We start from the raw sequence: 27,858 nt of genomic DNA, 5'->3' as shown, positions 1-27,858 counted from the left end.
TTGTAAAGCAACTATACTCCAATAAAGATGTTTAAAAAAAAATGACCTCTAGCTTGGCTTTGAGATGTGCAGCTGTAACACTTCTCCTTTCATGGCCCTTCTTTTGGGATACGGCAAAACTTGGAAGGAAAAGGGGATCATGACATACTAGGCCTTTCATACCAAGACAGGCTAAATAAGAACACATTCTTCATCACTAGCAAGCCTCCATCATCCATGTTAAATATACCCAATGGAAGTAAGAGAAAGTCTGGAATACTCTTGACCCTTCCCTGTATCATAAAAAAAAGTCAGGTTGACTGAAGCCTAGGAGCAGAATCTGTTTCTGTGTTCACAGCAGTTTCCTGTCAACAAAGCTATGAAAATGCTGTAGATCTGCAATATGCAGCTTACCCCCACAGAGCTTCCAAGAGGAATCTTTGGAGGAAGGACTCCTACTCTTAGTGCCTTAATATCATGTCTTCCCAGGACCCTGCCTCAAGGGCAATTCCAGCTCTAAAATCCCTGTGATAAACACGGAGCTCTGATTTTTTTAGTTGGAACCTTCATTCTAGGTCTCAAATATTCAACTTCCCTTTGAATATTTGAGACCTAGAATGCTAGCCATTTTTGTGCAGCTAGCATGTCTGTGCAGTGTGGCTATAACAGGTGAAAACACAGAGGCAGTGAAAGAAAGCCCAGTGCAACAAATTCCAAGAAACCATGGAATTGACAGTTAGCTCCCAAACAGCTAAGACTTAATGTACTGCATGCCTGTGTATTAAGCACTAGGCTAGACAATAGATACAGGGTGCAATGATGAAGGCAACAGGGACCATGCTTTAGAACTGGGGACCTCTGTGGTTAACAAGGGGCTCGCAGTCTTTGACAGGCACAGGCTGAGTCACACAGGGATCCTGTCCATTGATTCCTCAATGCTAGAACTGTAAAAATGAAACCACCCTCCTAAAAGTAAAAAAAGTCACACTAGGCCAATTTTGATCTGTCGCTAGTCGGTCACAATAGTGCTGTCACAGGATCACTTGGTCACAGTGTGACACCTCACAGTCGCCGCCGACCACGGTCATTAATAAGGCCCCGCCCCCTCTCAGTCCTAGGAAGCTGATCTGGGCCAGTCAGAGCCTCCCCACTACGCACACACCCCGACCCCATACTCACACACACGCTCTCGCTTGCTCGCTCTCGCTCTTTCTGATACACACATACACTCATATGTGTGTATCTTACACTGATGCAGTCACACAATCACACATGCCCACCCACAATCACCTTCCTCAGCAGCTGACTCATAAAGGCCCGAGGCTCCTGCCTCCACCTGCCGCATCCGTGTCTGGGAAACCCCGGGACTCCTGCAGTGAGCTCCTCCCTCACCCAGACCCGGGTCACCTCAACTCACCGCACGGAAATCGATGACCACAAGGCTAGCGGAAAAAGAACCAGAGGCCGAAGTTCATCAATCCCCCCAAGGCCTGTGAGAAACGGAGTCCAACCCGGAAAAGTGCGGACGCCGACACTAACACACCCAAGCGTCCGCAGCTGGGACCTTGCGGTTCCTAAACCGCCGCCCCGCAGACTCCTGGGAGCGCCTGCCCGCGCGGGAGTGCGCAGGCGCAGAGGACTGAGCCTTGGCGGGGTTGAGGTTGGTAGGTCCTAGGGCGTCTCAGGAGGAGGCGGGAATTGGGAGCTCCGGTCCCGGAGGACAGACTAGGGAAGCGGGACCTGGTGGGCAGTCTGGGGAGGAAACCGGGAGCCCAAACCCGGCCTGGTTATTATGAGGAGGGAACCGGAACCGGGCCGTGGTAACCAGACACTCAGATCTGTGCTACCGGGGCCTCGGGCGTGGTCCATGGGCGTGACCCTGAAGGTGACAATCGAGTGTGACCTGGAGCGAGTTTTGCGAGGAGAGATTTTGACCCCGAGGAATCTCCATCGCAGGGAGCAGGGCCTCACACAGAGGATGCCGTGTGTGTGTGTGTGTGTGTGTGTGTGTGTGTGTGTGTGTGTGTGTGTGTGTACCAAATGGAAGCGGCCTCCTGTGTCCAACCTGCTGCGTTTTGGATGCGTGCTGCTCTGTGGGATGTTGCAGCTGACTGTGTGTGAAACTGGATGAGTCTTTTTGCGTGGGGACTCCTCTGCATATGTCTCTCTTCGGATTAGGTGTGAGTCGTGTTTGAGACCGCAGGTGACTATGGAGAAGCGAAATGATTTGTGATGTGATTTTGTGACTTTGCCTGGAATTAGTAATGTGCTGTCTGAGATTGTGAATGACATGGGGGTGCTGTGAGACGGTGCTTTTCTGAAGTAAGTGATCGAATGTAACTTTGCATGTGTTTGTAACCTACTGTTACTATTTGTGATTGAGAGACTCTGTATGACCACTAGTTAGGTACTTAAGATTTGATTATCTGAATAGTGGTCATTAAGCCTGCCTGCAAAATTGTAACTCAGTAGCAATTTAGCAAATAAAATAGAGGTATGAGTATTGGAAAGGAAGAGATAAGATTTCATAATTCCCAGATGGTAAGGAAGGGAAGTATTATATGAACTAAAGCCAATGTGTTAAAATGATTAGTGTTCCGGGCTTCCCTGGTGGCGCAGTGCTTGAGGGTCCGCCTGCCGGTGCAGGAGACGCGGGTTCGTGCCCCGTTTCGGGAGGATCCCGCATGCCGCGGAGCGGCTGGGCCCGTGAGCCATGGCCGCTGGGCCTGCGCGTCCGGAGCCTGTGCTCCGCAGGTGGGAGAGGCCGCGACAGTGAGAGGCCCGCATAACGCAAGAAAAAAAAAAAAAAAAAAAAAATGATTAGTGTTCCATGGGTAGCATGCAGGAAAAAACAATTTTTACCCATAACTAGCACTTTCAACACTGATATATGAGTAAGTTTTCCTGCTTCTGGATGAAATCTGTGGCAGGGTCAATAGCTTCTTCAGGCATTCCATGATATAAAAGTATTAGGTATACTTTTTTTTTTTTGCGGTACGCAGGCCTCTCACTGTTGTGGCCTCTCCCATTGCGGAGCACAGGCTCCGGACGCGCAGGCTCAGCGGCCATGGCTCACGGGCCCAGCCACTCCGCGGCATGTGGGATCTTCCCAGACCGGGGCACGAACCCATGTCCCCTGCATCGGCAGGCGGACTCGCAACCACTGCGCCACCAGGGAAGCCCCTAGGTATACTTTTAATCATAAGACCAATCTCATTTTAGTAATTAAAATATTATTTTGCTATTTAAAATATTCACTGTAGCAGTCAATACTTCAGACTTCATTTAGCAAACTATTCTTCTCTCTGCCTGAAAGCCTACAGTGTGGAAGGATCAATTTCTTTTCTATTTCCATACCTGTACTACTAAAAAGAGTTGTTCAGTAGTTAATACTTAAATTACTATTAATAAATTAATAATGAATAATGGTTAATTTTCAATAATTAACTGCTAACTAGTAGTACACACAGGTGAATCAATAAAGAGATGAAGTAGAGAAATTAAATAGAAAGTCCAAATATTCTCAAGTATATAGGGATATGTAATGATGATAGAGATGGCATTTCACATCAACTGAGAACATGGTATCGCTAAACAATAAACATACAGGGAAAAAAATCTTCACAAGGCATAAATACTTTAATAGTTACATGAACAGCTAAGAAAAATTACTTTCAACTTAAAATAGATAAAGGTTTAATTTATTAAATTGAAAAAGAAGATAATGTCAACCAATTAGAAAATAAACACCTATGAGAAAAACAGACGTACTATGTCATCACAGAAAAGAAATAAAAACATTCTCATAATAAGAAATGTGTAAATTAGAATATATATATATATATATCTGGTAGGCAGAGATTAAAGTTATTTTCAACTGCATTCATTAGGGTGTGGGGAGGTATTCTCATGCACTGCTGGAGACAGTGTAAATTGGTAGGAAATCCATGAAGAACGATTTGGAAATATATGATAAATCTGTCTTCCATGGCAGATGGAAGGTAGAGCTGCAGAGAGAAACACACAATGTTCTCTCTCTCCAAGCTACAACAGATTCCCCAGAATCTATTCTACCTCACCAGAAGATTAGGTTTCTGGCATTGATAAGGCAACAGGATTTGTCCATTTCCCTACTAATCTCTGTCCTGGATTTGTGTGGGGTACACAGAGTGGGCAAGTGCTGAAACTGAAAATAGATGTAGATTTAACTGAGTTATTCTGGGTGATCTAAGTCAAATATGGTTTCACATGGCTCCTTGTATCTTCCCATCTCTGCCTTCTCAGGACTCTTCCCTTTTCCAAAAGAAGAGCTCATAAGAGGAGTTTCATCTCGCAAATATCAAAGCCATGCCTCAGGTGAGATGATGTTTCCTCTCTTTCTGAAGTAACTTGTTTTTAGGTTATATGAACATTTGCTCCCCTATCCTTAAATTTTCTGGATATCGGGATTTGCTTCCATCAAACTGGTCTCCAGTAGGGCAAGCAAGTGGCCTAGGTACAAAATTTAAGAAGGACCCTCAGGGCTATCCAGCTCTAACTTTTGTACCCTACGTGTCTTACCTGCCTCACCCTAGTTGCAGTCCTGTTCCCAGTTTCTCTCATTCCAACCGGATAAACTTAAGTCTTCCCCAAATGCACCTTCTAGTTGTAGCCAATGTTTGCATATTGATTGGGTGTATCATTCATCATCTCCTTTCTCAGTCCTCTCATAAAAGTACTGCTGGAACAGAAATGTATTATCTTCATTTAAATGGGAATATATTACTTGAATGAATCTATCTTGTCTAGACACTGATTTGAGATCTAAATTTGTGAGGAGTCAGGGAGCAGACATGCAAAAACCTTGATCATCTCCACTGACCTAGGTTTAGTGGAAGGTAGAATTGGTAGATCACATTATTATTTTGGATTAGATTTCCTGTTTTGTGAGGTTTTTAGGATAGAGATTTGCTTGCAAGCTTGTACAGAAAACTGAAATTTTACATTGCTCTCTGATCCTTCTATTTTATCCATATCTGCCAGCAATTCCTATCAATGGTGGCCCACCAGTGAAAACCTTTCCAGTGTTTCAGTGCTATTATAGATTTATTCTTATATTTTTAGTTTCTTCTAATCTTTATATGTGCGTGCAAGAGAAGGAGATGCATTTGCTAATCCACTCTTGAGATATTCTATTCTTGAATCAAAGGTGGTACTTTCTCTTGGTTCCATGTCTTTCTTTCAGAAAATTCCTCTTCATCTACCAATCTTTGAAATACCAATCTGGGTTTTCCCCAGATGGTAATTGGTTCTCTTCTCCTCTCTGTCTCTTTTTCTGTGTGCACAATCATATTCACTCCAGAAGTTATACTGATCTGATTCTAGTGACTCTCATATACCTCTCTCCATCCTAGACCTCTAACCAGAGTGTCAGAACCATATATCCAACCTCCAACAGCTATCACTACCTGTATGTTTCATAGACATTTCAAGTACATGTCAAAGGTTTACCTCATTACCTCCTTTGGTCCAGCTTATTCTTTCTCCTGCTTCCCATTTCCATTTTCTAGTCTCAGCACCCACCCACTTGCTGTGCAGATGACCTAAGAGCTGTGCCTCTCTTTTTTCCACTCTACAACCAATTTATGACCAGTTCTGTTGAAACTCATCATGAAGCAACCAATTGTCTCCTGTCCAGTCCACTAATACCATTTTAATCTTGGACACATCTCTAACAGTGGTTACTTAATTGTCTTTCCCACCTAACACACCTCAAGCCTTCTCTAGTGTTCAAGAGAATTGCCTCTAAAATACAAATTTTTTCACATAACATATGTGATGACTTAACATTTCTTCATGTTTTTTTATACTCCATAAAGCAGCAGACCCAAAGTGGGGTATGCATTACAATGGAATGTACAAGACAGTATACTGAAAAGGAGGAAAATACTAATAGTTTATATTCCAGAACAGTAATCATTAACGATGTGGATTGCTATTTATGCCAACTGATGATTTATAAATAAATACAAATACGTTGGGAGTGTGCTCAGTACATTTTTAAGACCATTGCTCTGTCTTAAAACAGAGTATTAAAACACCCAGTATTATTACATAAATATGCCTACTGCCTACCTCCATATACCTTTTTCTTCTTACAGCTCAAAGACTCTTTCCTAACATACTGTACCTTTTGCTATTTCCTGAATTTACTGACTGGTTTTACTCTCCCCATGAATCTCAAAAGCCATTGACATGTAGTTCTACAAAAAATATTCATTGTGAGTACAAAATTTTTATGTTCTCAATGAAGTCTTAGAATACAAAATGAAATTTTCTTTACTTTGTAGTATGTTCCCTTGTACATATTTCTGTCATTGCATCTGTAATATCTATTGAGTGTATGTATTTACAGATATGCCCTTCTTTTAGCCTGTAACTTCTTATGAGCAAGATCAGGGTTTTATTTGTTTTCGTGCACCAAGCAACCAATCACATTCAAGGCAAAGAGTATGATCTCATGTATTTTTAGCATGAGATAATAAGTAAATACTGATGAATGTATTTTCAGAGAGAATTTTCTACAGTATAAAACACAAAGTAAGAAAACCAGTTTGACCACTGAACATGGTCTCCAATGTCTAGTTCTCACTAGTTTCAATTACTTTAGGATGAATTAGACTATGCCCTTACAGGGATCAGTGTCATTCAAGGATGTGACTGTGGACTTCACCCAGGAGGAGTGGCAGCAACTGGTTCCTGCTCAGAAGGCCCTCTACAGGGATGTCATGTTGGAAAACTATTGTCACCTCATCTCTGTAGGTAAGGAAAATTCCTTGAATATTTCAGTGTCATGCATCTCCTTTCAAGAATTTCTGAAACATATGGAACTTTGAATTTCAAAGATCAGAGGTGCTGAATCCCTTTCTGTTAGTAGAAAGCGTGATTGTGTCCGCACTTGACCGAGTGCAAGGTATTAACTTTGGTAGAACATTAATGTGTACCTTGTCTGCCATCTTGAAGCTGTATCTTTCTCTTCCTTCAATAGTTTTGAAGCCCAACAGCTTAGACCAAGTCTCATATTTTATTATCAGGATTTCACATGACCAAGCCTGATATGATCCACAAGTTGGAACAAGGAAAAGAACTATGGACAACAGAGCAAACTTTTCCAAGTCAGAGTTACCTCGGTGAGTCTGTATAGATAAAGTCCAGTGGGCTCAGGTAGTTGATGTCTTTGAATATTTTCAGAGATCTATTTTTTTAATTTTGGTAAAATACACATAAAATTTATCATCTTAACCATTTTTAAGCATATAGTTCCATGGCATTAAGTACTTTTACATAGTTGTGCCACTATCACCATCATCCATCTCCAGAACCCTTCATCTGTCAGAAGTAAAACTCTGTACCCATTAAACAATAACTCCCCATTACCAACCCCCACTAGCCCCTGGCAACCAGTATTCTACTTTCTGTCTCTATGAATATGACTACTGGTAGGTACCTCATATAAGTGGAATGATATGGTATTTGTCCTTTTTGTGACTGGTTTATTTCACTTAACATAATGTCTTCAAGTTTTACCCATGTTGTAGTATGTATCAAAATTTTCTTCCTGGGCTTCCCTGGTGGCTCAGTGACTGAGAGTCCGCCTGCTGATGCAGAGGACGCGGGTTCGTGCCCCGGTCCAGGAAGATCCCACGTGCCGCGGAGCGGCTGGGCCCGTGAGCCATGGCCGCTGAGCCTGTGCGTCCGGAGCCTGTGCTCCGCAACGGGGGAGAGGCCACAACAGTGAGAGGCCTGTGTACCGCAAAAAAAAAAAAAAAAAATTTCTTCCTTTTGAAGGCTGAATAATATTCCATTATATGTCCATGCCACATTTTACTTATCCATTCATCTCTCAGTGGACACTTTGGTTGCTTCCACCTTTTGGCTACTGTGAATAATGCTACTATGAATATGCGTGTACAAATATATATCTGAGTCATTGCTTTCTTTTGGGTATATACCCAAAAGTAGAATTGCTGGATCATATAGTAATTCTATGTTTAATGTTTTGAGGAACTGCCATACTGTTTTCCATAGTGGCAATACCATTTTACATTCTCACCAACAATGCACAAGGGTTCCAGTTTCTCCACATCCTTACCAACAACTGTTATTTTCTTTTTTTCTTCTTTTTTTTCAGATAGTAGCTGTCTTATTAGGGATCTATTTTTAAAGGCCTGAGATCTTTGAAGTGTCTATACATGACTGACTTAAATACCTCTAAAATCTAAATTTTATTTTGAATACCACTCCCCACATAAATCCTTTCCTTGTGTGCCTTATGCTTATAGAGCTATTGGCTGCTATTACTTTACCAAGAATCCACTCCATGCTTTGTAGGTATAACATCCAGAGAGATCTTAAGTGTAAAGTTCTTTGAGTTCTGACAGAAGTATAAACCCACGTATCTCACACTCTAATTAAGATAAAGGACACTTCCATTAACCCATTAAGTTCCATCAGGCCTCTTCCAAGTCAATCCCTCCCTAAGACAATCTGTGCTATGCGGCTGCTTCCCACTAGCTATTTTACGTTTGGTAGTGTATATATGTCCATGCCACTCTCTCACTTCGTCCCAGCTTACCCTTCCCCCTCCCCCTGTCCTCAAGTCCATTCTCTACGTCTGTGTCTTTATTCCTATCCTGCCCCTAGGTTTTTCAGAACCATTTTTTCTTTTTTTAGGTTCCATATATATGTGTTAGCATACAGTATTTGTTTTTCCCTTTCTGACTTACTTCACACTGTATGACAGACTCTAGGTCCATCCACCTCACTACAAATAACTCAATTTCGTTTCTTTTTACGGCTGAGTAATGTTCCATTGTATATATGTGCCACATTTTCTTTATCCGTTCATCTGTCGATGGACACTTAGGTTGCTTCCATGTCCTGGCTATTGTAAATAGAGCTGCAATGAACATTTTGGTACATGACTCTTTTTTTAATTTTATTTTATTATTTATTTATTTATTTTTGGCTGCGTTGGGTCTACGTTGCTGCATGCGGGCTTTCTCTAGTTGTGGCGCAGGGGGGATACTCTTCATTGTGATGTGCGGGCTTCTCATTGCAGTGGCTTCTCTTCTTGTGGAGCACAGGATCTAGGCGTGCGGGCTTCAGTAGTTGTGCCATGCAGGCTCAGTAGTTGTGGCACACGGACTTAGTTCCTCTGTGGCATGTGGCATCTTCCTGGACCAGGGATCGAACCCATGTCCCCTGCATTGTCAGGCGGATTCTCAACCACTGTGCCACCAGGGAAGCCCCTATGACTCTTTTTGAATTATGGTTTTCTCAGGGTATATGCCCAGTAGTGGGATTGCTGGGTCGTATGGTAGTTCTATTTTTAGTTTTTTAAGGAACCTCCATACTGTTCTCCATAGTGGCTGTATCAATTTACATTCCCACCAACAGTGCAAGAGTGTTCCCTTTTCTCCACACCCTCTCCAGCATTTATTGTTTGTAGATTTTTTGATGATGGCCATTCTGACCAGTGTGAGATGATATCTCATTGTAGTTTTGATTTGCATTTCTCTAATGATCAATGATGTTGAGCATTCTTTCATGTGTTTGTTGCCAGTCTGTATATATTCTTTGGAGAAATGTCTATTCAGGTCTTCTGCCCATTTTTGGATTGGGCTGTTTGTTTTTTTGATATTGAGCTGCATGAGCTGCTTATAAATTTTGGAGATTAATCCTTTGTCAGTTGCTTCATTTGAAAATATTTTCTCCCATCCTGAGGGTTCTCTTTTCATCTTATTTATGGTTTCCTTTGCTGTGCAAAAGCTTTTAAGTTTCATTAGGTCCCATTTGTTTATTTTTGTTTTTATTTCCATTTCTCTAGGAGGTGGGTCAAAAAGGATCTTGCTGTGATTCATGTCATAGAGTGTTCTGCCTATGTTTTCCTCTAAGAGTTTGATAGTGTATGGCCTTACATTTAGGTCTTTAATCCATTTTGAATTTATTTTTGTGTATGGTGTTAGGGAGTGTTCTAGTTTCATTCTTTTACATGTAGCTTTCCAGTTTTCCCAGCATCACTTATTGAAAAGGCTGTCTTTTCTCCACTGTATATTCTTGCCTCCTTTATCAAAGATAAGGTGACCATATGTGCGTGGGTTTATCTTTGGGTGCTCTATCCTGTTCCATTGATCTATATTTCTGTTTTTGTGCCAGTACCATCTTGGTTTCTCTAAATAAATATGCTGGGATTTTTACTGGTGAGAAATAACATCTCAGCAATATTGAGTCTTCCGGTCCATGACTATACTATATCTTAACATTTTAGTTAGCTTCTCTAATTCCCATAAGCAGTGTTTTATTATTTTTAGTATAGAGGTCTTATACATATTTTATTTAGTTTATCTCTAAGCTTTTAATATTTTTGTTGCTATTGTAAATAATGAGATTTTTAAAATTTCTTTTTCCAGCTTGTTCTTAATATGTGTATCCACAATTGACTTTTAGATATTGACTTTGCATATTTCTTTTGATGGTATTAAATTTTGTTGTTGTTACTCTTGTTCTTTATTTGTTTTATTTTTTTTAGATTTTCTATACATAAAACAGGGCTTCTTGAAATAAGATATTTCACTTCTACATTTGCATACTTTATTGCTTTCTTTTTCTTACCCTGTTGTACTGACCAGGATCTACAGTACAACGTTGAATAGAGGTAGTGAAAGTGAGCATCCTTAGCAGTTCACTAGATTTAGAAGGTAGACATTTAATATTTCATTCTTTAGCTTAATATTAACTGTAGATTTTTCATAAGTGCTCTTTGTTAGATTCTGGAAGTTCTCTTTTTTCCCTAGTTTTTGGACAATTTTAATTATGAATGGATGTTGATCTTAAATGCTTTTTCAGCATCTGTTGAGATGATCATATGATATTTCTTTTTTAATCTGTTACTGTATGTATTACATTGATTAATTTGATTTGATTTTTTTTTTTTTTTTTTTGCGGTATGTGGGCCTCTCACTGTTGTGGCCTCTCCCGTTGGGGGGCACAGGCTCCGGGTGTGCAGGCCCAGCAGCCATGACTCACAGGCCCAGCCGCTCCACGGCATGTGGGATCTTCCTGGACTGGGGCACGAACCCGTGTCCCCTGCATTGGCAGGCGGACTCTCAACCACTGCGCCACCAGGGAAGCCTGATTAATTTGTATTTTAAACCAACCTTGGGCTCCTGGGATGAACCCCAGTTGGACAAGATGCATTATCTGTCTTATAGATTGATGAAATTGGTTTACTAATATTTTAGTAAGCCAAATGCATGATTTTACCAAGGATAGTGGTGTGTAGTTTTCTTGTAATGTCATTGAAAAGTTTTTGTATCCAGAATTCTGTCAGCCATATCGAACTGGGGGTGTTTCCTTTTCATCTACTTTCTTATGTAATTTCTGTAAGAGTGGCATTCTTCCTTCCTTAAATGTTTGAAGAAAATCATTATTAAGCCATTTGGGCCTGCATTTTTATAATTCAAAACTTCTGCTTCCAGCTCTGATTAAGTAACAAAGTCTAGAATTATACTACTACAGGAAACAACTAGAAAACTGGACAAAACTATTTTCAGATATTGAACAACAGGCAGCACAGGCCTGGATTCCTGAGAGAAGAGAAATAAATGAGATGCACCCTACCTCATTCCAGGCTTTCATTTGAAGGCAACTTCCAGACTGCAGTGCAGAGAAAGGAATCCAGAAAGAACCTGGCAGTTTTACTGACTTTAGGGGACCAACACTGGCATTCAAGGAAATTGAGGTGACTAGAATTTGCAGGACACACTTTCCAAAAGAGGGAGTTATGCAGAGAAAGAGTTCTCCAACTCTTGAAAATGTTCCCCTTGAGTCTTGCCTAAAGATAAGTCTGCACGTGGGTAGGTGAAACCCCATGAGACCAGGCAAGGACATGTTCTAAGAAAAATACAATTACAACAGTGTTGTGAGACAGACAATTCTCATGGCCTGCTGCACCAGGAATCATTTTATTTCCCTTCAGCCAGAGTGGAGAGAACTTGTTAATACATAGGACATTAGATAGACACCCTAGAAAGGTCACACCTGATAAATGGGGCAATAGATTAAAGACTGCAAGATTTGTCATAAAAGGGCTTAAATTAAAGCATCAAAAGGATTAAACTAATCCAAAAATAACTTCTGTGTGCCTGTTGGGTCCTCCAAGGAGATGCTGAGTTGGAGTTGGGAGTGTAATAGATTTCTTACAGGTGACATCTATGAAAGATAAAGGAAGAAGTAAGATCAGAAACAGAAAGCCATCAGACCATGATACAGATATGTGGAAGAAAAGGGGATTGGGCAGGGAGAGCCTTAGACCATTATGCAGATCTGACAAAGTCTCAACCAACCTAACTCCTCTGAAGCAAAGACTGTTAATCAGAGGAGTCCTAATGGACAGAAATGGCCACCCTCTAGTACCCACTCAGTGTTCAGTCATTTGGTGGGGATTCCCTGGGGAGACCCTGGCTTGGTTCAAAATCTAAAGAGCATCCTGAAGATGCTAACAGTTCTTGCACATGAATGATAAGTTCTTTTTGAAGGGAGGTCCTAGTGGTGCAACTCTGGCTGCCACAGAATGCCAAAAAAAAAAGACTAATATTCTTTATGAAAATACAACCATATCTTAAACTCAACAACATTAAATTGATAATGTCTGATGTCCAATCAAAAATTATTAAACATATGAAGAAGCAGGAAAATATGACCCATAAACAGGAAAAAAAATCATTCAATAGGAAAAAAACGCGGTTAATAAAAACAGACCTAAAAAAGGTAGAGGTGATGGAATTCGCTCACAAATATGTTAAAACAGCCATTATAAATGACTTGAGTATCATCAAGGATGTAAAGTGAAAGTGAACATAATGAGACAAGATAGCAAAGATCGAAATAAAAACCAAAAGAAGCTTCTAAAGATGACTATTCAGTATCTGAAATGAAAAGAAAGACCCAACTATGTCCTATGTATTAAAATATAAAGACACAGGTAGGTGAAACATAAAGTGATGAAAAAATATGTACCATACTGTATTGCGATTGCCCTATGTGGGGATGAGATCATCCCCCCCTCCACTCACCCAAAATTTGGGACAGATGTCAAGACTGAAATCTCACATAATGAGGCTTTCTAGGGAGAGCAGGGAAGATTCCAAAGCTGGTCCTAAAATGGCTTGAGAGAGCAAGGAGGGGTGTCTGGCTTTGGTGTTTATTGTGTTTTGGTGGGGGGTAAGGTCAGGTCTCTATACATAGGCTAGGGCTTGCATGGTTTAAACTTCCTGCCAGCACCAACAGAGAGAACATGCAATGTTTCTGATTGGCTTGCCCAGGTGTGGGGCAAGAGAGGAAAAAAAGGGAGTGGGTCTAGGAAATTGTCAGCAGTAAGACATCAAAAATAGAATCTGACTCTATTACACATGGAAGCACTAAGAAGAAAATGGGAGTGGCCACATATCAAAGTAGATTTCAGAAAATGGAATATTACAGTGATAAAAAGGGACACTTCATTGAGAAGTCATAACAACTGTAACAGCTTAAAAACACTTCAGTGTTTCTCAACTTTTTATCATTTTCACTACCCTAAAAAGTCTTTTTAGAGATTTTCTTTCTAATTGCACCCCCCATGAAATTTTAAATACCATAATCTATGTTCTGTTGCCCTTTGGAGAGCCACTAACCATAGTAATATGTAAGGTTTTCTTTTTTCATTTTCTCCAGAACCAATTTTGCTCCCTGAAAGAAGCAATATAATTATAGCTTAAGATGTAAATACTTTTCCCACAGTAATTGAGAGAACAAAGAGAAAGAAAATCAATAAGGCTATGGAAGGGTTGAAACACAATCAATTGTACCTAGTTAATCTTTATAGACTGTTTTACATGGAACATTCACCAAGATAGACTCTATATGCTGGGCCATAAAACAAGTATCAATAAATTAAAAAGAATTGAAATCATAATGTATAGTTTCTGACCACAGTAGAATTAATTTAGAAATCAAAAACGTATCTCTAAATTCCCCAAATTTTTGGAAATTAATCACATTTCCAAATAACCCATGAAGCAAGGAAGAAATCCTAAGGTAAATTAGAAGGTATTTTGAACTGAATGATAATTAAGACAACATATCAAAATGTGTGGAATGCAACTATAGCAGCATTAAAATTTTTTATTTCTTTAAATCAGGGCCTAAAACAGGGGTTAAACTGTCACCCTAAGTAACTAGAAAAAGAAAAGTAAATTAAACTCAAAAGTTAGTAAGAGGAAAAAATTGACTAAAGCAGAAATCAGTGAAATACATAACAGAAGAATAAATGAATGAAGCCAAAAGCTGATACATTAAAATAATAAAATTAATAAACCATAGCTATATTACTAATAAAAAATAGAAGACACATCACCAATATCAAAAATTAAAGAGGCTACATCACTACAGATCCCACAGACATTAAAAGGATCATTAGGGAATATACAAACAATTTTATACCAACCAATAAGAGTAGGAGAGAATACTTCCCAACTCATTTTATAAGACCAGCATTATCCACAATCAAAGGCACTATAAGAATAGAAAACTACACAGCAACATCCTTCATGAAGCTAGATATAAAAATCCTTAATAAAATTTTATAAAACTGAATCTAAAAAAATAACTGAATCTAGCAGTATTTTAAAAGGATGATACCACATGGCCAAAAGGAGTTTATCCCAGGAAAGCAAAGTTGATTTGGAATTCAGAGATCAAGCTAGGGCTTCCCTGGTGGTGCAGTAGTTGAGAGTCTGCCTGCCGATGCAGGGGACACGGATTCGTGCCCCGGTCCAGGAAGATCCCACATGCCGCGGAGCGGCTGGGCCCATGAGCCATGGCCGCTGAGCCTGCGCGTTCGGAGCCTGTGCTTCGCAACGGGAGAGGCCACAGCAGTGAGAGGCCCACGTACCGCAAAAAAAAAAAAAAAAAATCAAGCTATAGGGACTTCCCTGGTGGCACAGTGGTTAGGAATCTGCCTGCCAATGCAGGGGACATGTGTTCGAGCCCTGGTCTGGGAAGAACCCACAAGCTGCGGAGCAACTAAGCCTGTGTGCTGCAACTACTGAGCCTGCGCTCTAGAGCCTGCACTCTAGAGCCCGCGCACTGCAACTACGGGGCCTGTGCTCTAGAGCCCATGCGCCACAACAACTGAGCCTGTGACCTGCAACTGCTGAAGCCCGCACGCCTAGAGCCCCTGCTCTGCAACAAGAAAGAGAAGCCACCGCAATGAGAAGCCCGCTCACTGCAATGAAGAGTAGCCTCTGCTCACCACAACTAGAGAAAGCTTTTATGCAGCAACAAAGACCCAACACAGCCAAAATTAATTAATTAATTAATTAAATGAAAAATAAAAAGCTATATAATTCACCATGTAAAGATAAAAAGAGGTCGAAACTCAAGGATATAAGCTACCACTTAAAGTATAGAAAAATAAAAAAGAGAGAAGACCACAGTCATCTCGGTAAATGCAGGAAAATAATTAAATTCAACTTATATTTATTATAAATCTATTTATTAGCAATCCAGGGGAATTTCCTCAACCTCCTAAAGAATATGTTCGAAAAACATAGCCACCATCACATTCAGTGGTGAAAGCTTGAATGCTTTTCCTCTAAGAACAAAAACAAAGAAAGGATGTCCATTATTACCACTTCTATTAAATATTATACAGAGCACAAGTCAGTACAATAAGGCAAGAAAAAGAAGTTAAAAGGCTTCAGATTAGAAAGGGAACTATCTTCATTTGTAGGTGGCATGATTGTGTACATAGTAAATCCTAAGGAATCTAAAAGAAAAGAACTGTTAGAACTAATAAGTGAATTTAGCAAGTTCACAGAGTTCTTGTTTTAGATAAAATTTGGGAAAATTTTGGTCTGTACTTGTACAGTTGTTTTCCTGCTCTTTTCTCAATTATATTTTAAATCATTTCATCCTACCCTGTAGTTCACTAAGGATTTTAAAAGTTCTTTTAATTTGGGTATTTTCTGTTAACCTGACTTCAAGTTTACTGATTCTTTATTTTCTTACATTTATTTGCTGTTAAACCCATCCAGTGAATTTTATATTTCAGCTATTGGGTTTTTTTTCAGTTTGCATTTCTTTATGCCTCCTGACTACTCCATCTCTTCACCCATATCCATCTTTTCTTGTAGATTTGTAAACATATTTATCATAGTTCTAATTTCAACATAGGGACATATATCAGTCTGTTTCTGTTGAATGGTTTTTATCTTCCCTATTGGTCACATTTTCCTTTTTCTTCTCAGGAAGACTTTATATAACATGTTGTGAAGTTGCTGGATCCTTTTTCTTCCTCTGAAGATTGCTGAGTTTTAATCTTACAGGAGGTTAAGTTACTGGAGGCTCATGTCGATTCTTTTGTCAGGTTGCTTTTAAGTTGTTTAGATTATTTCTATTTCGGTTTCAGTTTTGTCTTTAGTTTTATGGTATTCCTCTAAGTCCTGGGATGCAGCCTTTACTCCTAATACATGGCCCTTCTGGGATTTCAGTAGAAAGACCAAAGTTTTAACCAGGTTCTTCTAACTTGGCACAGGACTGAAATTAAAAACTGGTTTTGCAGAGTTAAGTAGCTGAAATCTCTGCTGAGTTCTTTCAGTGTTCCAGCTTTCTTCTCCCTTTATGCTCCTTGCAGTCTTACCCTGTAGAAATGAAGTTAACCAAGGTTTTGAGGAGGGGTTTATGCTAACGTTGGGGCTTTCCTTCTATGCTTTCTTCATCCTTGGATTTTGTCCTCAATTTACAGCCACTCTGGTACTCCTGAACTCTGATCTCTGATTCTTCTGCACAGGATGACTCCTGCTTTCTCCTTGAGATCTATCCCCTGTGTGCTGCATGAACTACCAGGGCACACAGTGGAAGACCTGGATAAAAGTAGATCTTATTGCAGTATGGTTTCTTTCTTTCAAAGGTTGTATGCATTCCAGTTTCTGCCTGCTTTTGATCATTCTTTAGTGTCTTCAAACAAGTTGGTCTTCTATAATTGGTCCATAGTTATCATTGTTATCAGTTGGAAGGTTGTTCTGATACAAACTTCTTTGCTATTACCAGAATTTTGAATGTCTAAATCAGCAGTTCTCAAACTTTTTAGTCTCAGGACTTAAAAAAAATTTTTTTATTTAAGTATAGTTGATTTATAATGTTGTGCCAATTTCTGCTGTACAGGAAAGTGACTCAGTTATACACCTACAGACATTCTTTTTTTATATTCTTTTCCATTATGGTTTTTCACAGGATATTCAGTATAGTTCCCTGTGCTATATAGTAGGATCTTGTTGTTTAAGCATTCTCAGTGTAATAGTTTTTATCTACCAACCCCAAACTCCCACTCCATCCCTCTCCCTCCTCCTCCCTTGGCAACCACAAGTCTGTTCTCTATGTCTGTGAGTCTGTTTCTGTCTTGTAGACAGGTTCATTTGTGCCATATTTTAGATTCCACATATAAGTGATGTCATATGATATGTCTTTCTCTTTCTGACTTATTTCACTTAGTATGATAATCTCTAGTTGCATCCATGTTGCTTCAAATGGCATTATTTCTTTCTTTGTTACGGCTGAGTAATATTCCATTGTATATATGTACCACATCTTCTTTATCCATTCATCTGTCGATGGACATTTAGGTTGTTTCCGTGTTTTGGCTATTGTGAACAGTGCTGCTATGAACATAGGGGTGCATGTATCTTTTTGAATTATAGTTTTGTCCGGGTATATTCCCAGGAGTGGGATTGCTGGATCACATGGTAATTCTATTTTTAGTTTTCTGAGGAACCTCAATACTTTTTTCCATAGTGGCTGTACCAACTTACATTCCCACCAATGGTGTAGGAGGGTTCCCTTTTCTCTACATCCTCTCCAGCATTTGTTATTTGTAGACTTTATAATGATGTCCATTTTGGCCAGTGTGAGGTGGTTTTTTTTTTTTTTTTTTTTGCGGTACGCGGGCCTCTCACTGTTGTGGCCTCTCCCGTTGCTGCACACAGGCTCCGGACGCACAGGCTCAGCGGCCATGGCTCACGGGCCCAGCCGCTCCGCAGCATGTGGGATCCTCCCAGACCGGGGCACGAACCCATGTCCCCCGCATCAGCAGGCGGACTCTCAACCACTGTGCCACCAGGGAGGCCCCTCACTGTAGTTTTGATTTGCATTTCTCTAATAATTAGTGATGTTGAACATCTGTTCAAGTGCCTACTGGCCATCTGTATGCCTTCTTTGGAGAAATGTCTATTAAGGTCTTCTGCCCATTTTTCAATTGGGTTGTTTGTTTTTTTGCTGTTGAGTTGCATGAGTTGTGTGTATATTTTGGAGATTAAGCCATTGTCTGTTGCATCATTTGCAAATATTTTATCCCACTCCGTAGGTTGTCTTTTCGGTTTTTTTTTTGTTTTTTTTTTTATGGTTTCCTTTGCTGTGCAAAAGCTTGTAAGTTTGATTAGGTCCCACTTGTTTATTTTTGTTTTTATTTCTATTGCCTTGGGAGACTGACCTAAGAAAACATTGGTATGATTAATGTCAGAGAATGTTTTGCCTATGCTCTCTTCTAGGAGTTTTATGGTGTCTTGTTTTATGTTTAAGTCTTTAAGCCACTTTGAGTTTATTTTTGTGCATGATGTGAGGGTGTGTTCTAACTTCATTGATTTACATGCAGCCGCAGGACTTATTTATACTCTTAAAATTATTAAGAATTAAAAGAACTTTGTGAATGTGTATATATCCTATTCAAAATTAAAACACATTTTAAAATATTTATTTCATTTAAAAAGAACAATATAAACAATAAAGTCATTACATGTTGACAAAAAAATCATATTTTTACAAACAAAAACTATTTTTCAAAAGAGAAAAGTGAGCAAAGGGGCATTGTTACATGATTGAAGTTTATTTAATGTCTTGCTGAATAAAAGATAGCTGATTTTCACATCTGATTCTACATTTAATCTGTTGCAATATGTTGTTTTAATTGAAATATATGGAGAAAATCTTCCTTCATGCATATATGTAGTTTGAAAGAGAAGTATTTTAAAAGGCTTTTTAGATTGTCATGGATATTCTTCATTAATACTACACCCAAACTTAACAATTGGTAGCTCCTAAGCAGTTAGTTGCCACTTCACAATTGGTTATTTCTAAACAGTTAGTTGCAATATAAAATCTGAAATCATAACAATGAACTTTTGTAGACTATTACATAAAATCCAATGGTCTATTTAAATATTTTACCCATACATTGTTTTGTAACATGTATTGGTCATTTGGAAAGTAACAGTTCACTGGTGCATACAGGTCGGCCAAATTTTGACACATTTCCATATCAATATTTTTTTTAAAAACCCAAACCCACATGTGTTAATATCACCAGCAATCTCATTATAAAAGTCTTTTAAGTATTGGGAAGTTGACAAGTTCACTGTAGCAAATACAAGCTTTCTAACATAGTGACTTATACTTCTTTTATCATAGGTAACAAGTATTGGCAGATGTTTTCTTTGAATAGACAGGTTTACATTGTTCAAGAAAATGTTTACCAGATACCCACATCTGAATAATAGTGTTTTTTCAAGTAAAACTGCTGTTCCACAAAATGTAGGTATTTAGTTCTCAACTCACATAATTACACCAGCACTTTTCCTCACAAAATACATTATATGATTGGCCCTTGAACAACATGCATTTGAACTGCGCAGATCCACTTATATGCAAATTTTCTCAATAGCAAATATTACAATACTACATGATCCACAGTTGGTTGAAGCCACAGATGTGGAACTGTGGATGTGGAGGAACTGAGGGCCAACTATTAGTTATATGCAGATTTTTGAATGTGCAGAGGATTGGTGCCACTAACTCCCCATGTTACTTAAAGATCAACTGTACTCTGGTATGCAAAAGAAGTGCTGTATGCATAATTCTTTAACAATCACAGAATATTGAAAATATATGTACTCAAGGGTGGAGATCTAATAAAATTAATGAATTTTTTCTGCTCTATCAAAAAGTCTTAAGTGAAACTTTTTTCCTGCGAGTGTGTGGTAGTTAGAAATGCAGTGATTACTATTATAGATTGGTGCCAGTGCTTTGATATATGTTAATGTGCCAGCATTCTACCCACCATATCAATCATTTTAAAATTTTCTATATTTTATGTTTTGACATCTTTGGGGAGCCCTACTGGCTGAGGAGAGATTGCCCTTCCCAGAGCTAGCCAATTTCTAGAGATAGTAAACAAACAACTTGTTGGTGAGCCCACCTTTCATATACAAATCAACCAATCCCCACTCCATATCCTCAACCACCTCCTTTATCTAATTCACAGACACCAAGACAATATTTACCCTGCCCTAAATCACCCAGGACCAGGTACCAGACAACTGGAGAGCTCCCCTATAACCCATAACCTGCCAACACTCTTCAAACTAGCCAATCCTAAGCTGTTTCCCCTGCCCTGCCTTGCCTTTCCCATGCAACCAAGCCCCAGTAAAGGCTCTGGCCTACACTGTCCCCTTGCTTCTTTCTGCCTCCTGACCAAAGCTGGTGCTTCCCCATGTAGCCCTGCATGGCATGGCTTGGCCCCTCCTCTCAGGAAAGGTAAGTAATAAAAAATTTTCTTTTAATAGCATTAGCCTCTCTGTGTCATCACTCAGTCACCTCTATAAATTAAAATTCCATGAGACACCCACCAGTACTTTTGCCCCACTAATGCAAATAAGAACACAGTTTAAAATACTATTATTTTTGTTAATAATGAAGTGTTGTTATTTTTATTATTATTTTGGCTGCACTGTGCGGCATATGGGATCTTAATTCCCTGACCAGGGATTGAACCCGTGCCGCCTGCATTGGGAGCACGGAGTCTTAACCACTGGATGGCCAGGGAAGTCCCAAATAAGTGTTATTATTATCTTTTTTTTTTAAGATTTTTTGATGTGGACCATTTTTAAAGTCTTTATTGAATTTGTTACAATATTGCTTCTGTTTTATGTTTTGGTTTTTTGGCCACGAGGCATGTGGGATCTTAGCTCCCTGACCAGGTATTGAACCTGCTCCCCCTGCACTGGAAGGTGAAGTCCTAACCACTGGACCACCAGGGAAGTCCCCCTGAAGTGTTATTACTAACAAAAATTTTTTGACTTTGTGGACCTCCCATAAGGGTCCCTTGGATACTGTTAGTTTAGGCTTTTCTTCTTGCTTTTCATCTCTTTCTTTAACGTTTCAGCTCTTTATCTTTCTTCTTTTATTATAGTCTCCTATTTATATGCATTCTTAAATCTATCCAAAATATAAAAGGGTAATCATTGATAATATTAATCTTCCTCTTAGTTTTCATTTCCTTTCTTTCCTTTCCTCTTCTACCTGTTTCCTGCACTCAGTCTCACATCCCATTCTCACTGTGAGACCAACTGTAGGATTTCAAAATCCTTATGCCTTGGACTAAAGTAATAATTTCAGTATCACTTCATTCAGTAAATTTCTTCCCAATAAATCTCCGTGTTTCATAACACAGTGCTCAGATTCCTGATATGTACCCACCTTGATTTGGGTGAAAAACTTATCCTACGTTCCTGAGTGCCTTTTTCATCTTGGTTGCTTTTCTTCCCTCTGAAAAAATAAATACTTGTTGAATAAATGGATTTTATTTCAGTAGGCTCTCATCGGGATCCTTAAAGAATCTTTCTTCATCCTCAGTTCTTGTCTTTATAAAAGCCATGTAAACTGTAATAATCTGATCCATTCTCAAGTTGTGATTTCCTTCTTTTATGTGAATGGCTTTCAAATAGCCATTTTCAGCCCATTGCTCCCACTTGGACTGTACTGGTATATATATATATTTTTTGTTTTTCTTTTTCTTTTCTTTTTTTTTTTTTTTTTGTGGTACGCGGGCCTCTCACTGTTGCGGCCTCTCCCGTTGCGGAGCACAGGCTCCGGACGCACAGGCTCAGCGGCCATGGCTTACAGGACTAGCTGCTCCACGGCATGTGGGATCTTCCAGGACCGGGGCATGAACCCGTGTCCCCTCCATCAGCAGGCGGACTCTCAACCACTGCGCCACAGGGAAGCCCTCTACTGGTATATTTTAATCTGCCTACAGCAATATAGGGTCACTTGTCTCATCCTTTTGGTTATTGATATTTCAGAAATAATAGTCATTAACTTTATCTTATCTTTGTATATACTTTTGTTCCTGTAGTCAGTTTCTTGTAACATCAGGTTGATTCCATCATCTCTGCAATATTTTAAAAATTATCTCTCCACAATTTGTGTTTTATTTCACTGCATGAAATATCTTTACATCCTCTCATATTCTCATTTGCCACTGACATCTTCAAAAGTGAGAGCCATGTTATTTCAGGTGTGGGCTGCTGTAATTACTATTTGGATTTGCCATGATTTTTTTCCCAGTTCTTTCAGTTTTCTTTCAGTCAATATACAAAAAGATATCACTTATTATATGAAATTTAAATCCCTTCTATTTCAAGGGCTGACAGAATAATATCCCATCTGGTTATTCCACATGTATTTCTCTTTTTGACTAAGAATTCCTGCTAACGTCTGTTCGAGTCTCCCAAGTGTACTCAATACAATTGATCTTATTCTTCACAACTGGACCTTTCATTATATGACAGCTGCCATATAACCATAGGGATACTTGCAAAGTTAGCCAACTACAAAGTAAGAGAGTACAGTAGTACACACAAGGCCACCCTCACTTCTGATACCAACTGTAAGTTCAAGGGTCCCATGACTACAGTTAGGATCAATAGTTTTCTATAAGGATTTACAAAACTTACTGAAAGCTCTAATACTCACAGTTATGGTTTGTAAGAGAAGAATACAGATTAAAATTAGCCAAGGGGAGAAGCACATAAGGCAGAGTCCAGGAACGTACCAAACACAGAGCTTCTAGTAGTCCTCTCTCTGGAGTCATGGACAGCATTACTTCCCTGTGACGATACATATAGAATACTGCCAGCCAGAGAAGCTTCACCCAAGTCTATTGTCCAAAGCTTATATTAGGGCTCCATCACATAGGCATGCTTGACTGCCCATGTAGCTGACCTAAGTTTCTAGCCCCTTAAGAGACTGAGCTAATATTCTGTGACCCAAAGCCCCCCGCTCTCAATCACATTGTTGGTGTGACTCAAAGACCACCACCCCCAAATCACATTGTTACTTTCTGGTTGGCCAAAGGCTCCTAGGCAATTAATACTCCACTCAGGCATGACATTCCAAGGACTTAGAGATTACCTCCCAGAATCCAAAGGCAAATGTCAGACTTCTCTTTGGGCAAGATTATATATTCTTTACCACACAATACTACATATCCTTTGATTAAAAGATCAAATTTCACTTCCCCATGAAATGTTCCTCGATGACTCCAAAGCATGTCAGTTCCTGTTTTTCTGCATTCACATTATACTTAGTGTCTATAAACATGCAAACAGACAAATCCTCTGATATGATCTAGTAATTTGCTACCTGATTCAACATTGTTTTATCTGAGGCCTCTCTTCCCATCTGATTAACAATTCCCTCAACATAAGGTCCTCTCTTTTACTTTTCCTTACTGTGGCTTGTAGCAGAGGCTAGATATTCAATAGTTACTTGATTGATGGCCTGTGGTAGCATGCAAGGAAAACATCTTTCTCATCCATTCAAAAATCATTTAATGGTAAGTTCTTTTTAGATATACATGTCAAGATCATATCTCTTTACCACTGATAAGTGTGTTAATGTATACTCAGAAGGTTTCGAAGAAGATAGTCAAAAAAATATTGACGTCCAAGAGCATAAGTTTTAGTTGGGAAGGCATTATTATCAAATTGAGCATTTTACATATAATATTATATGAAAATAGCAGGTTGTTGAAAGATTGCTTGAAATGGATGGTCCAGACTATAATTATATACTAATTTCAGACAAAATAGACATTGAAGGGTAGAAATAATATGTGAAGGCTTTTGGATAAATTGGATTGTAGCATATCCCTGCAGGTGGCTGAATTCTCAGGAAGGCAGTATAATTACAATTATTGATACAGATTAGTTTTGTGTGTCCTAGAACTACACATAAATGAAATTGTACGACATGTACTCTTTTGTATAGAGCTTTAAATCTGAAAAATGTTTGAGATTCATCCCTTTTGTCATTATGTATCAGTAGGCTTTTTCCTTTTTATTGCTGAATGGTATTCCATTGTATAAATTTCACTGAAGTATTCCATTTTATAAATACATGTTACAGTATTACCTGTTTACCTTTCGATATCTAGTTTGATGGGATAAAAGGGCTGTTTTAAATAAGATGCAAGTCGTGAGTAAGATGAATCCATCTTTAACATTGCCCCACCAGATATGGGTGGTGGTAAGGCAACAGTAGTAAGATATAGTTTTTAAGGTCAATCAGTGAGGTACATATACACTGAAGAATTCGATCTTTCACAGCCCCAATAGGAAATAGCAGAGTTAAGGTATGTTACTCCACTGGGAGGAAAACTTGAACCCATCCTTCCCTAAAACTGAAAAAGTAATTTAGCAAATTGAAAGGAGGAAAAGTTATAATTGACGGTCAAGAGAATTTAATTATTGATCATTTCTGGAAGAATACATTGATGGTAGCAGCAGTCAGAACATAACAGTGATTATATTCATGTTAAAGATATACTTTGTCCTCTGGTTTATTTCACAATTCCTAATGGAATTATGTTTTCCCAATTCTTCCCTTTCAAGAGAAAAAAATTACAGTGATATGGAGAGTTAGGATCTAGACTATAGACTAGTGTGTCTGTTTGCACTAGGAAATGAGTCCTGAGAAAGTTCATTTGCCATGGGTGGGCTAAATACAATTGAGGAAGAAACACATGGAAGTATTTTATAACACTTATTTAGTCATTAGGGAATAAATACATAGTCTTTCATCTTCACCTGAACATTTTCATTGCTTACTGTTTAGTACCCTTGATAGACTCCCTCCATTATCTCTGAATCCTCCCATTCCAAGAGCAATCCCACTTTCACCATCTTTTATCTTCTGCTTACTTGCCCTTGTGTTTATTACACCTGCTCAATGTAGCTTATATTTACAACATCCCAAAGATATAAGTATTGTTTGCTTATGGCAATTTTTCCTCATTTTAATGTTATATACATTTTCCCTCCAAGAGGTAATTTATTTTGGCCTTTCTGTAGACTACAGTAGTGAGATAGACAGTCCCACCATGGGTTGTTTGTATATATATCTTATCCATAACCTTTATGTGAAGACTTACTGGTGTTAATTGTATTTTTTCTAGAAGAAGATTGGAAAGCTGAAGATGTTTTAGTGAAGTTCAAAGAATACCAAGACAGGCATTCTAGATCAGTTGTATCCATCAACCACAAAAGGCTAATGAAGGAGAGAACTAATATTTTGGGGAAAACATTTACTGTCAGCAAGAACCGTATTATTTCAAAAACAACACTACATGAATATAAACCTGATGGAAAGATTTTTAAAAATATTTCAGAATTAGTCATTAGAAATATAAGTCCTGTAAGAGAGAAGTTTGGTGAGAGTAAGGGATGGGAGAAATCACTCCTTAATACTAAACATGAAAAAATTCATACTGCAGTGAATCTCTATAAACAAACAGAGCGGAGTCTGAGTGGTAAACAAGAGCTTATTCAACATCAGAAGGTTCAAACTCCAGAGCAATCATTTGAACATAATGAATGTGAAAAACCCATCCTTATAAAAGGAATGTTATTTACACATACTAGAGCCCATAGAGGAGAAAGACCCTTTGAATACAATAAAGATGGAACAGGCTTCACCGAAAAGTCAAATCTCAATGTTCACCAACAAAATATTATGGAGAAGAAGGCCCACTCATACAGCAAATATGGGAAGTTCCTCTGTAGGAAGTCCATTTTTATCATGCATCAGAGATCTCAAACAGAAGAGAAACCCTTTCAGTGTCCTTACTGTGGGAATAGCTTTAGAAGGAAGTCATATCTCATTGAACATCAGCGAATTCACACAGGTGAGAAACCTTATGTTTGTAGTCAATGTGGAAAAGCCTTCCGTCAAAAGACAGCCCTCACTCTTCACGAGAAAACACATATAGAGGGGAAACCCTACATTTGTATGGATTGTGGGAAGTCCTTCCGCCAGAAGGCAACCCTTACTAGACATCACAAAACACATACAGGAGAGAAGGCCTATGAATGTACTCAATGTGGAAGTGCTTTTAGAAAGAAGTCATACCTCATTGATCATCAGAGAACACACACAGGAGAGAAACCATATCAATGTAATGAATGTGGGAAGGCATTTATCCAGAAGACAACCCTCACTGTACATCAGAGAACTCACACAGGAGAGAAACCCTATATTTGCAATGAATGTGGGAAGTCCTTCTGCCAAAAGACAACCCTCACTCTCCATCAAAGAATTCACACAGGAGAAAAACCCTATATTTGTAATGAATGCGGGAAGTCCTTCCGCCAGAAGGCAATCCTCACTGTTCATCAGAGAATACATACAGGAGAGAAATCCAATGGATGTCCTCAGTGTGGAAAAGCCTTTAGTAGGAAATCAAACCTCATTCGCCATCAGAAAACTCACACAGGAGAGAAACCATATGAATGTAAAGAATGTGGAAAGTTCTTCAGTTGTAAGTCAAACCTCATTGTCCATCAGAAAACTCACAAGTTAGAAACCATGGGAATTCACTAAAATCTGTGACTTTTTTGGTAAAAACTTTTAAAGTCACAGTAAACCCTGTACATGATGTTGCTTGCAAGTGTAATAATATTAAACAGTTTAAGGTACTGTACCACATATTTACCTATTATTTGCTAGCCTATAAAACACACAAAAAGAATTACTGGACAAATTAAATGATAAAAGTCATTGAAAGTACAAGCTTAAAAATTTTATTAGATTCACCAGACATAAATTCCTCTATCAAGTTGCTACAAACATTTAAAATTGCTTATTTTAAATTTTAATATATACCTTGTTGTGACCCAGTAATAAACAGTAGGCTGCCTGGCAGTGGTCTATGGATGACACTGTGAACAGAACTGCTTTAAAAGAAAGGTGGTGTGACTGTATTTCTCATTGCAAATATGGTATAAAAGTTGTTACCTCCTCAGAGTTAACCACAGTTCTAACTTCTAACATTATAGTTTTTGCATATAATAAACCTTTATATAAAGTAAATTATACATGTATTCTCTCATATATGGCTTGTTTCATCCATCACTCTGTCTTTAAAACTCATCAATAGTGCATGTGGCAGAAGTTTATTTTCATTCTGTATAAAATTCCATTATATGATTATATTTCAATTTATCCAATCTACTGTTGATGGACTTTTTTTTATTGTTTACAGCTTAGGGTCATAATAAATAATGCTTCTTTGAATGTATTTATATTTTGGTGTACATATATTCATTTCTCTCGTGTATATACTTAGGAGTAGAATTGCTGGGTCCTGGGGTATATATATGTTGATACTATCAAACGACTCATAACTTTCACAACATGAGATAATTCACTCTGAAGGAAGACAGCTGTAAATAGTATCAATATGGTGATTGTTCAAACCAAGAATTCATACTAGAGGGAAACTCTATGAATGTTGTGAAAACTGGGAATCCAAATATAATGCATGTCCAAAGGCTTTTAGCCACAGCTCAAATCCTAAATACCAGACACATGTAATAAATGTGAGAATGCCTTTACCCATAAGAATGCCTATTTGAAATCAAACTCATACTAGAGAAAGGGAGGCATCTAGTATATTCCTTGCTCAACATT

General features: G+C 38.7%; 1 protein-coding gene across 1 annotated transcript; it reads left to right on the top strand.

The window, feature by feature from the left end:
* The first annotated feature begins 1,320 nt into the window (after positions 1-1,320).
* Positions 1,321-27,457, top strand: ZNF382 (zinc finger protein 382). Its single transcript, XM_007471057.1, has 5 exons — positions 1,321-1,643; positions 4,264-4,335; positions 6,629-6,780; positions 7,053-7,148; positions 25,346-27,457. The coding sequence occupies exons 3-5, from the start codon at positions 6,642-6,644 to the stop codon at positions 26,767-26,769; spliced, it is 1,659 nt and encodes a 552-aa protein (XP_007471119.1). The 5' UTR covers positions 1,321-1,643; positions 4,264-4,335; positions 6,629-6,641; the 3' UTR covers positions 26,770-27,457.
* Positions 27,458-27,858: the final 401 nt, after the last annotated feature.

The sequence above is a fragment of the Lipotes vexillifer genome, unplaced genomic scaffold (genome assembly GCF_000442215.2).
Source record: "Lipotes vexillifer unplaced genomic scaffold, Lipotes_vexillifer_v1.1 scaffold182, whole genome shotgun sequence".
NCBI lineage: Eukaryota > Metazoa > Chordata > Mammalia > Artiodactyla > Lipotidae > Lipotes > Lipotes vexillifer.
This window is presented reverse-complemented; position numbering and strand designations above follow the sequence as displayed.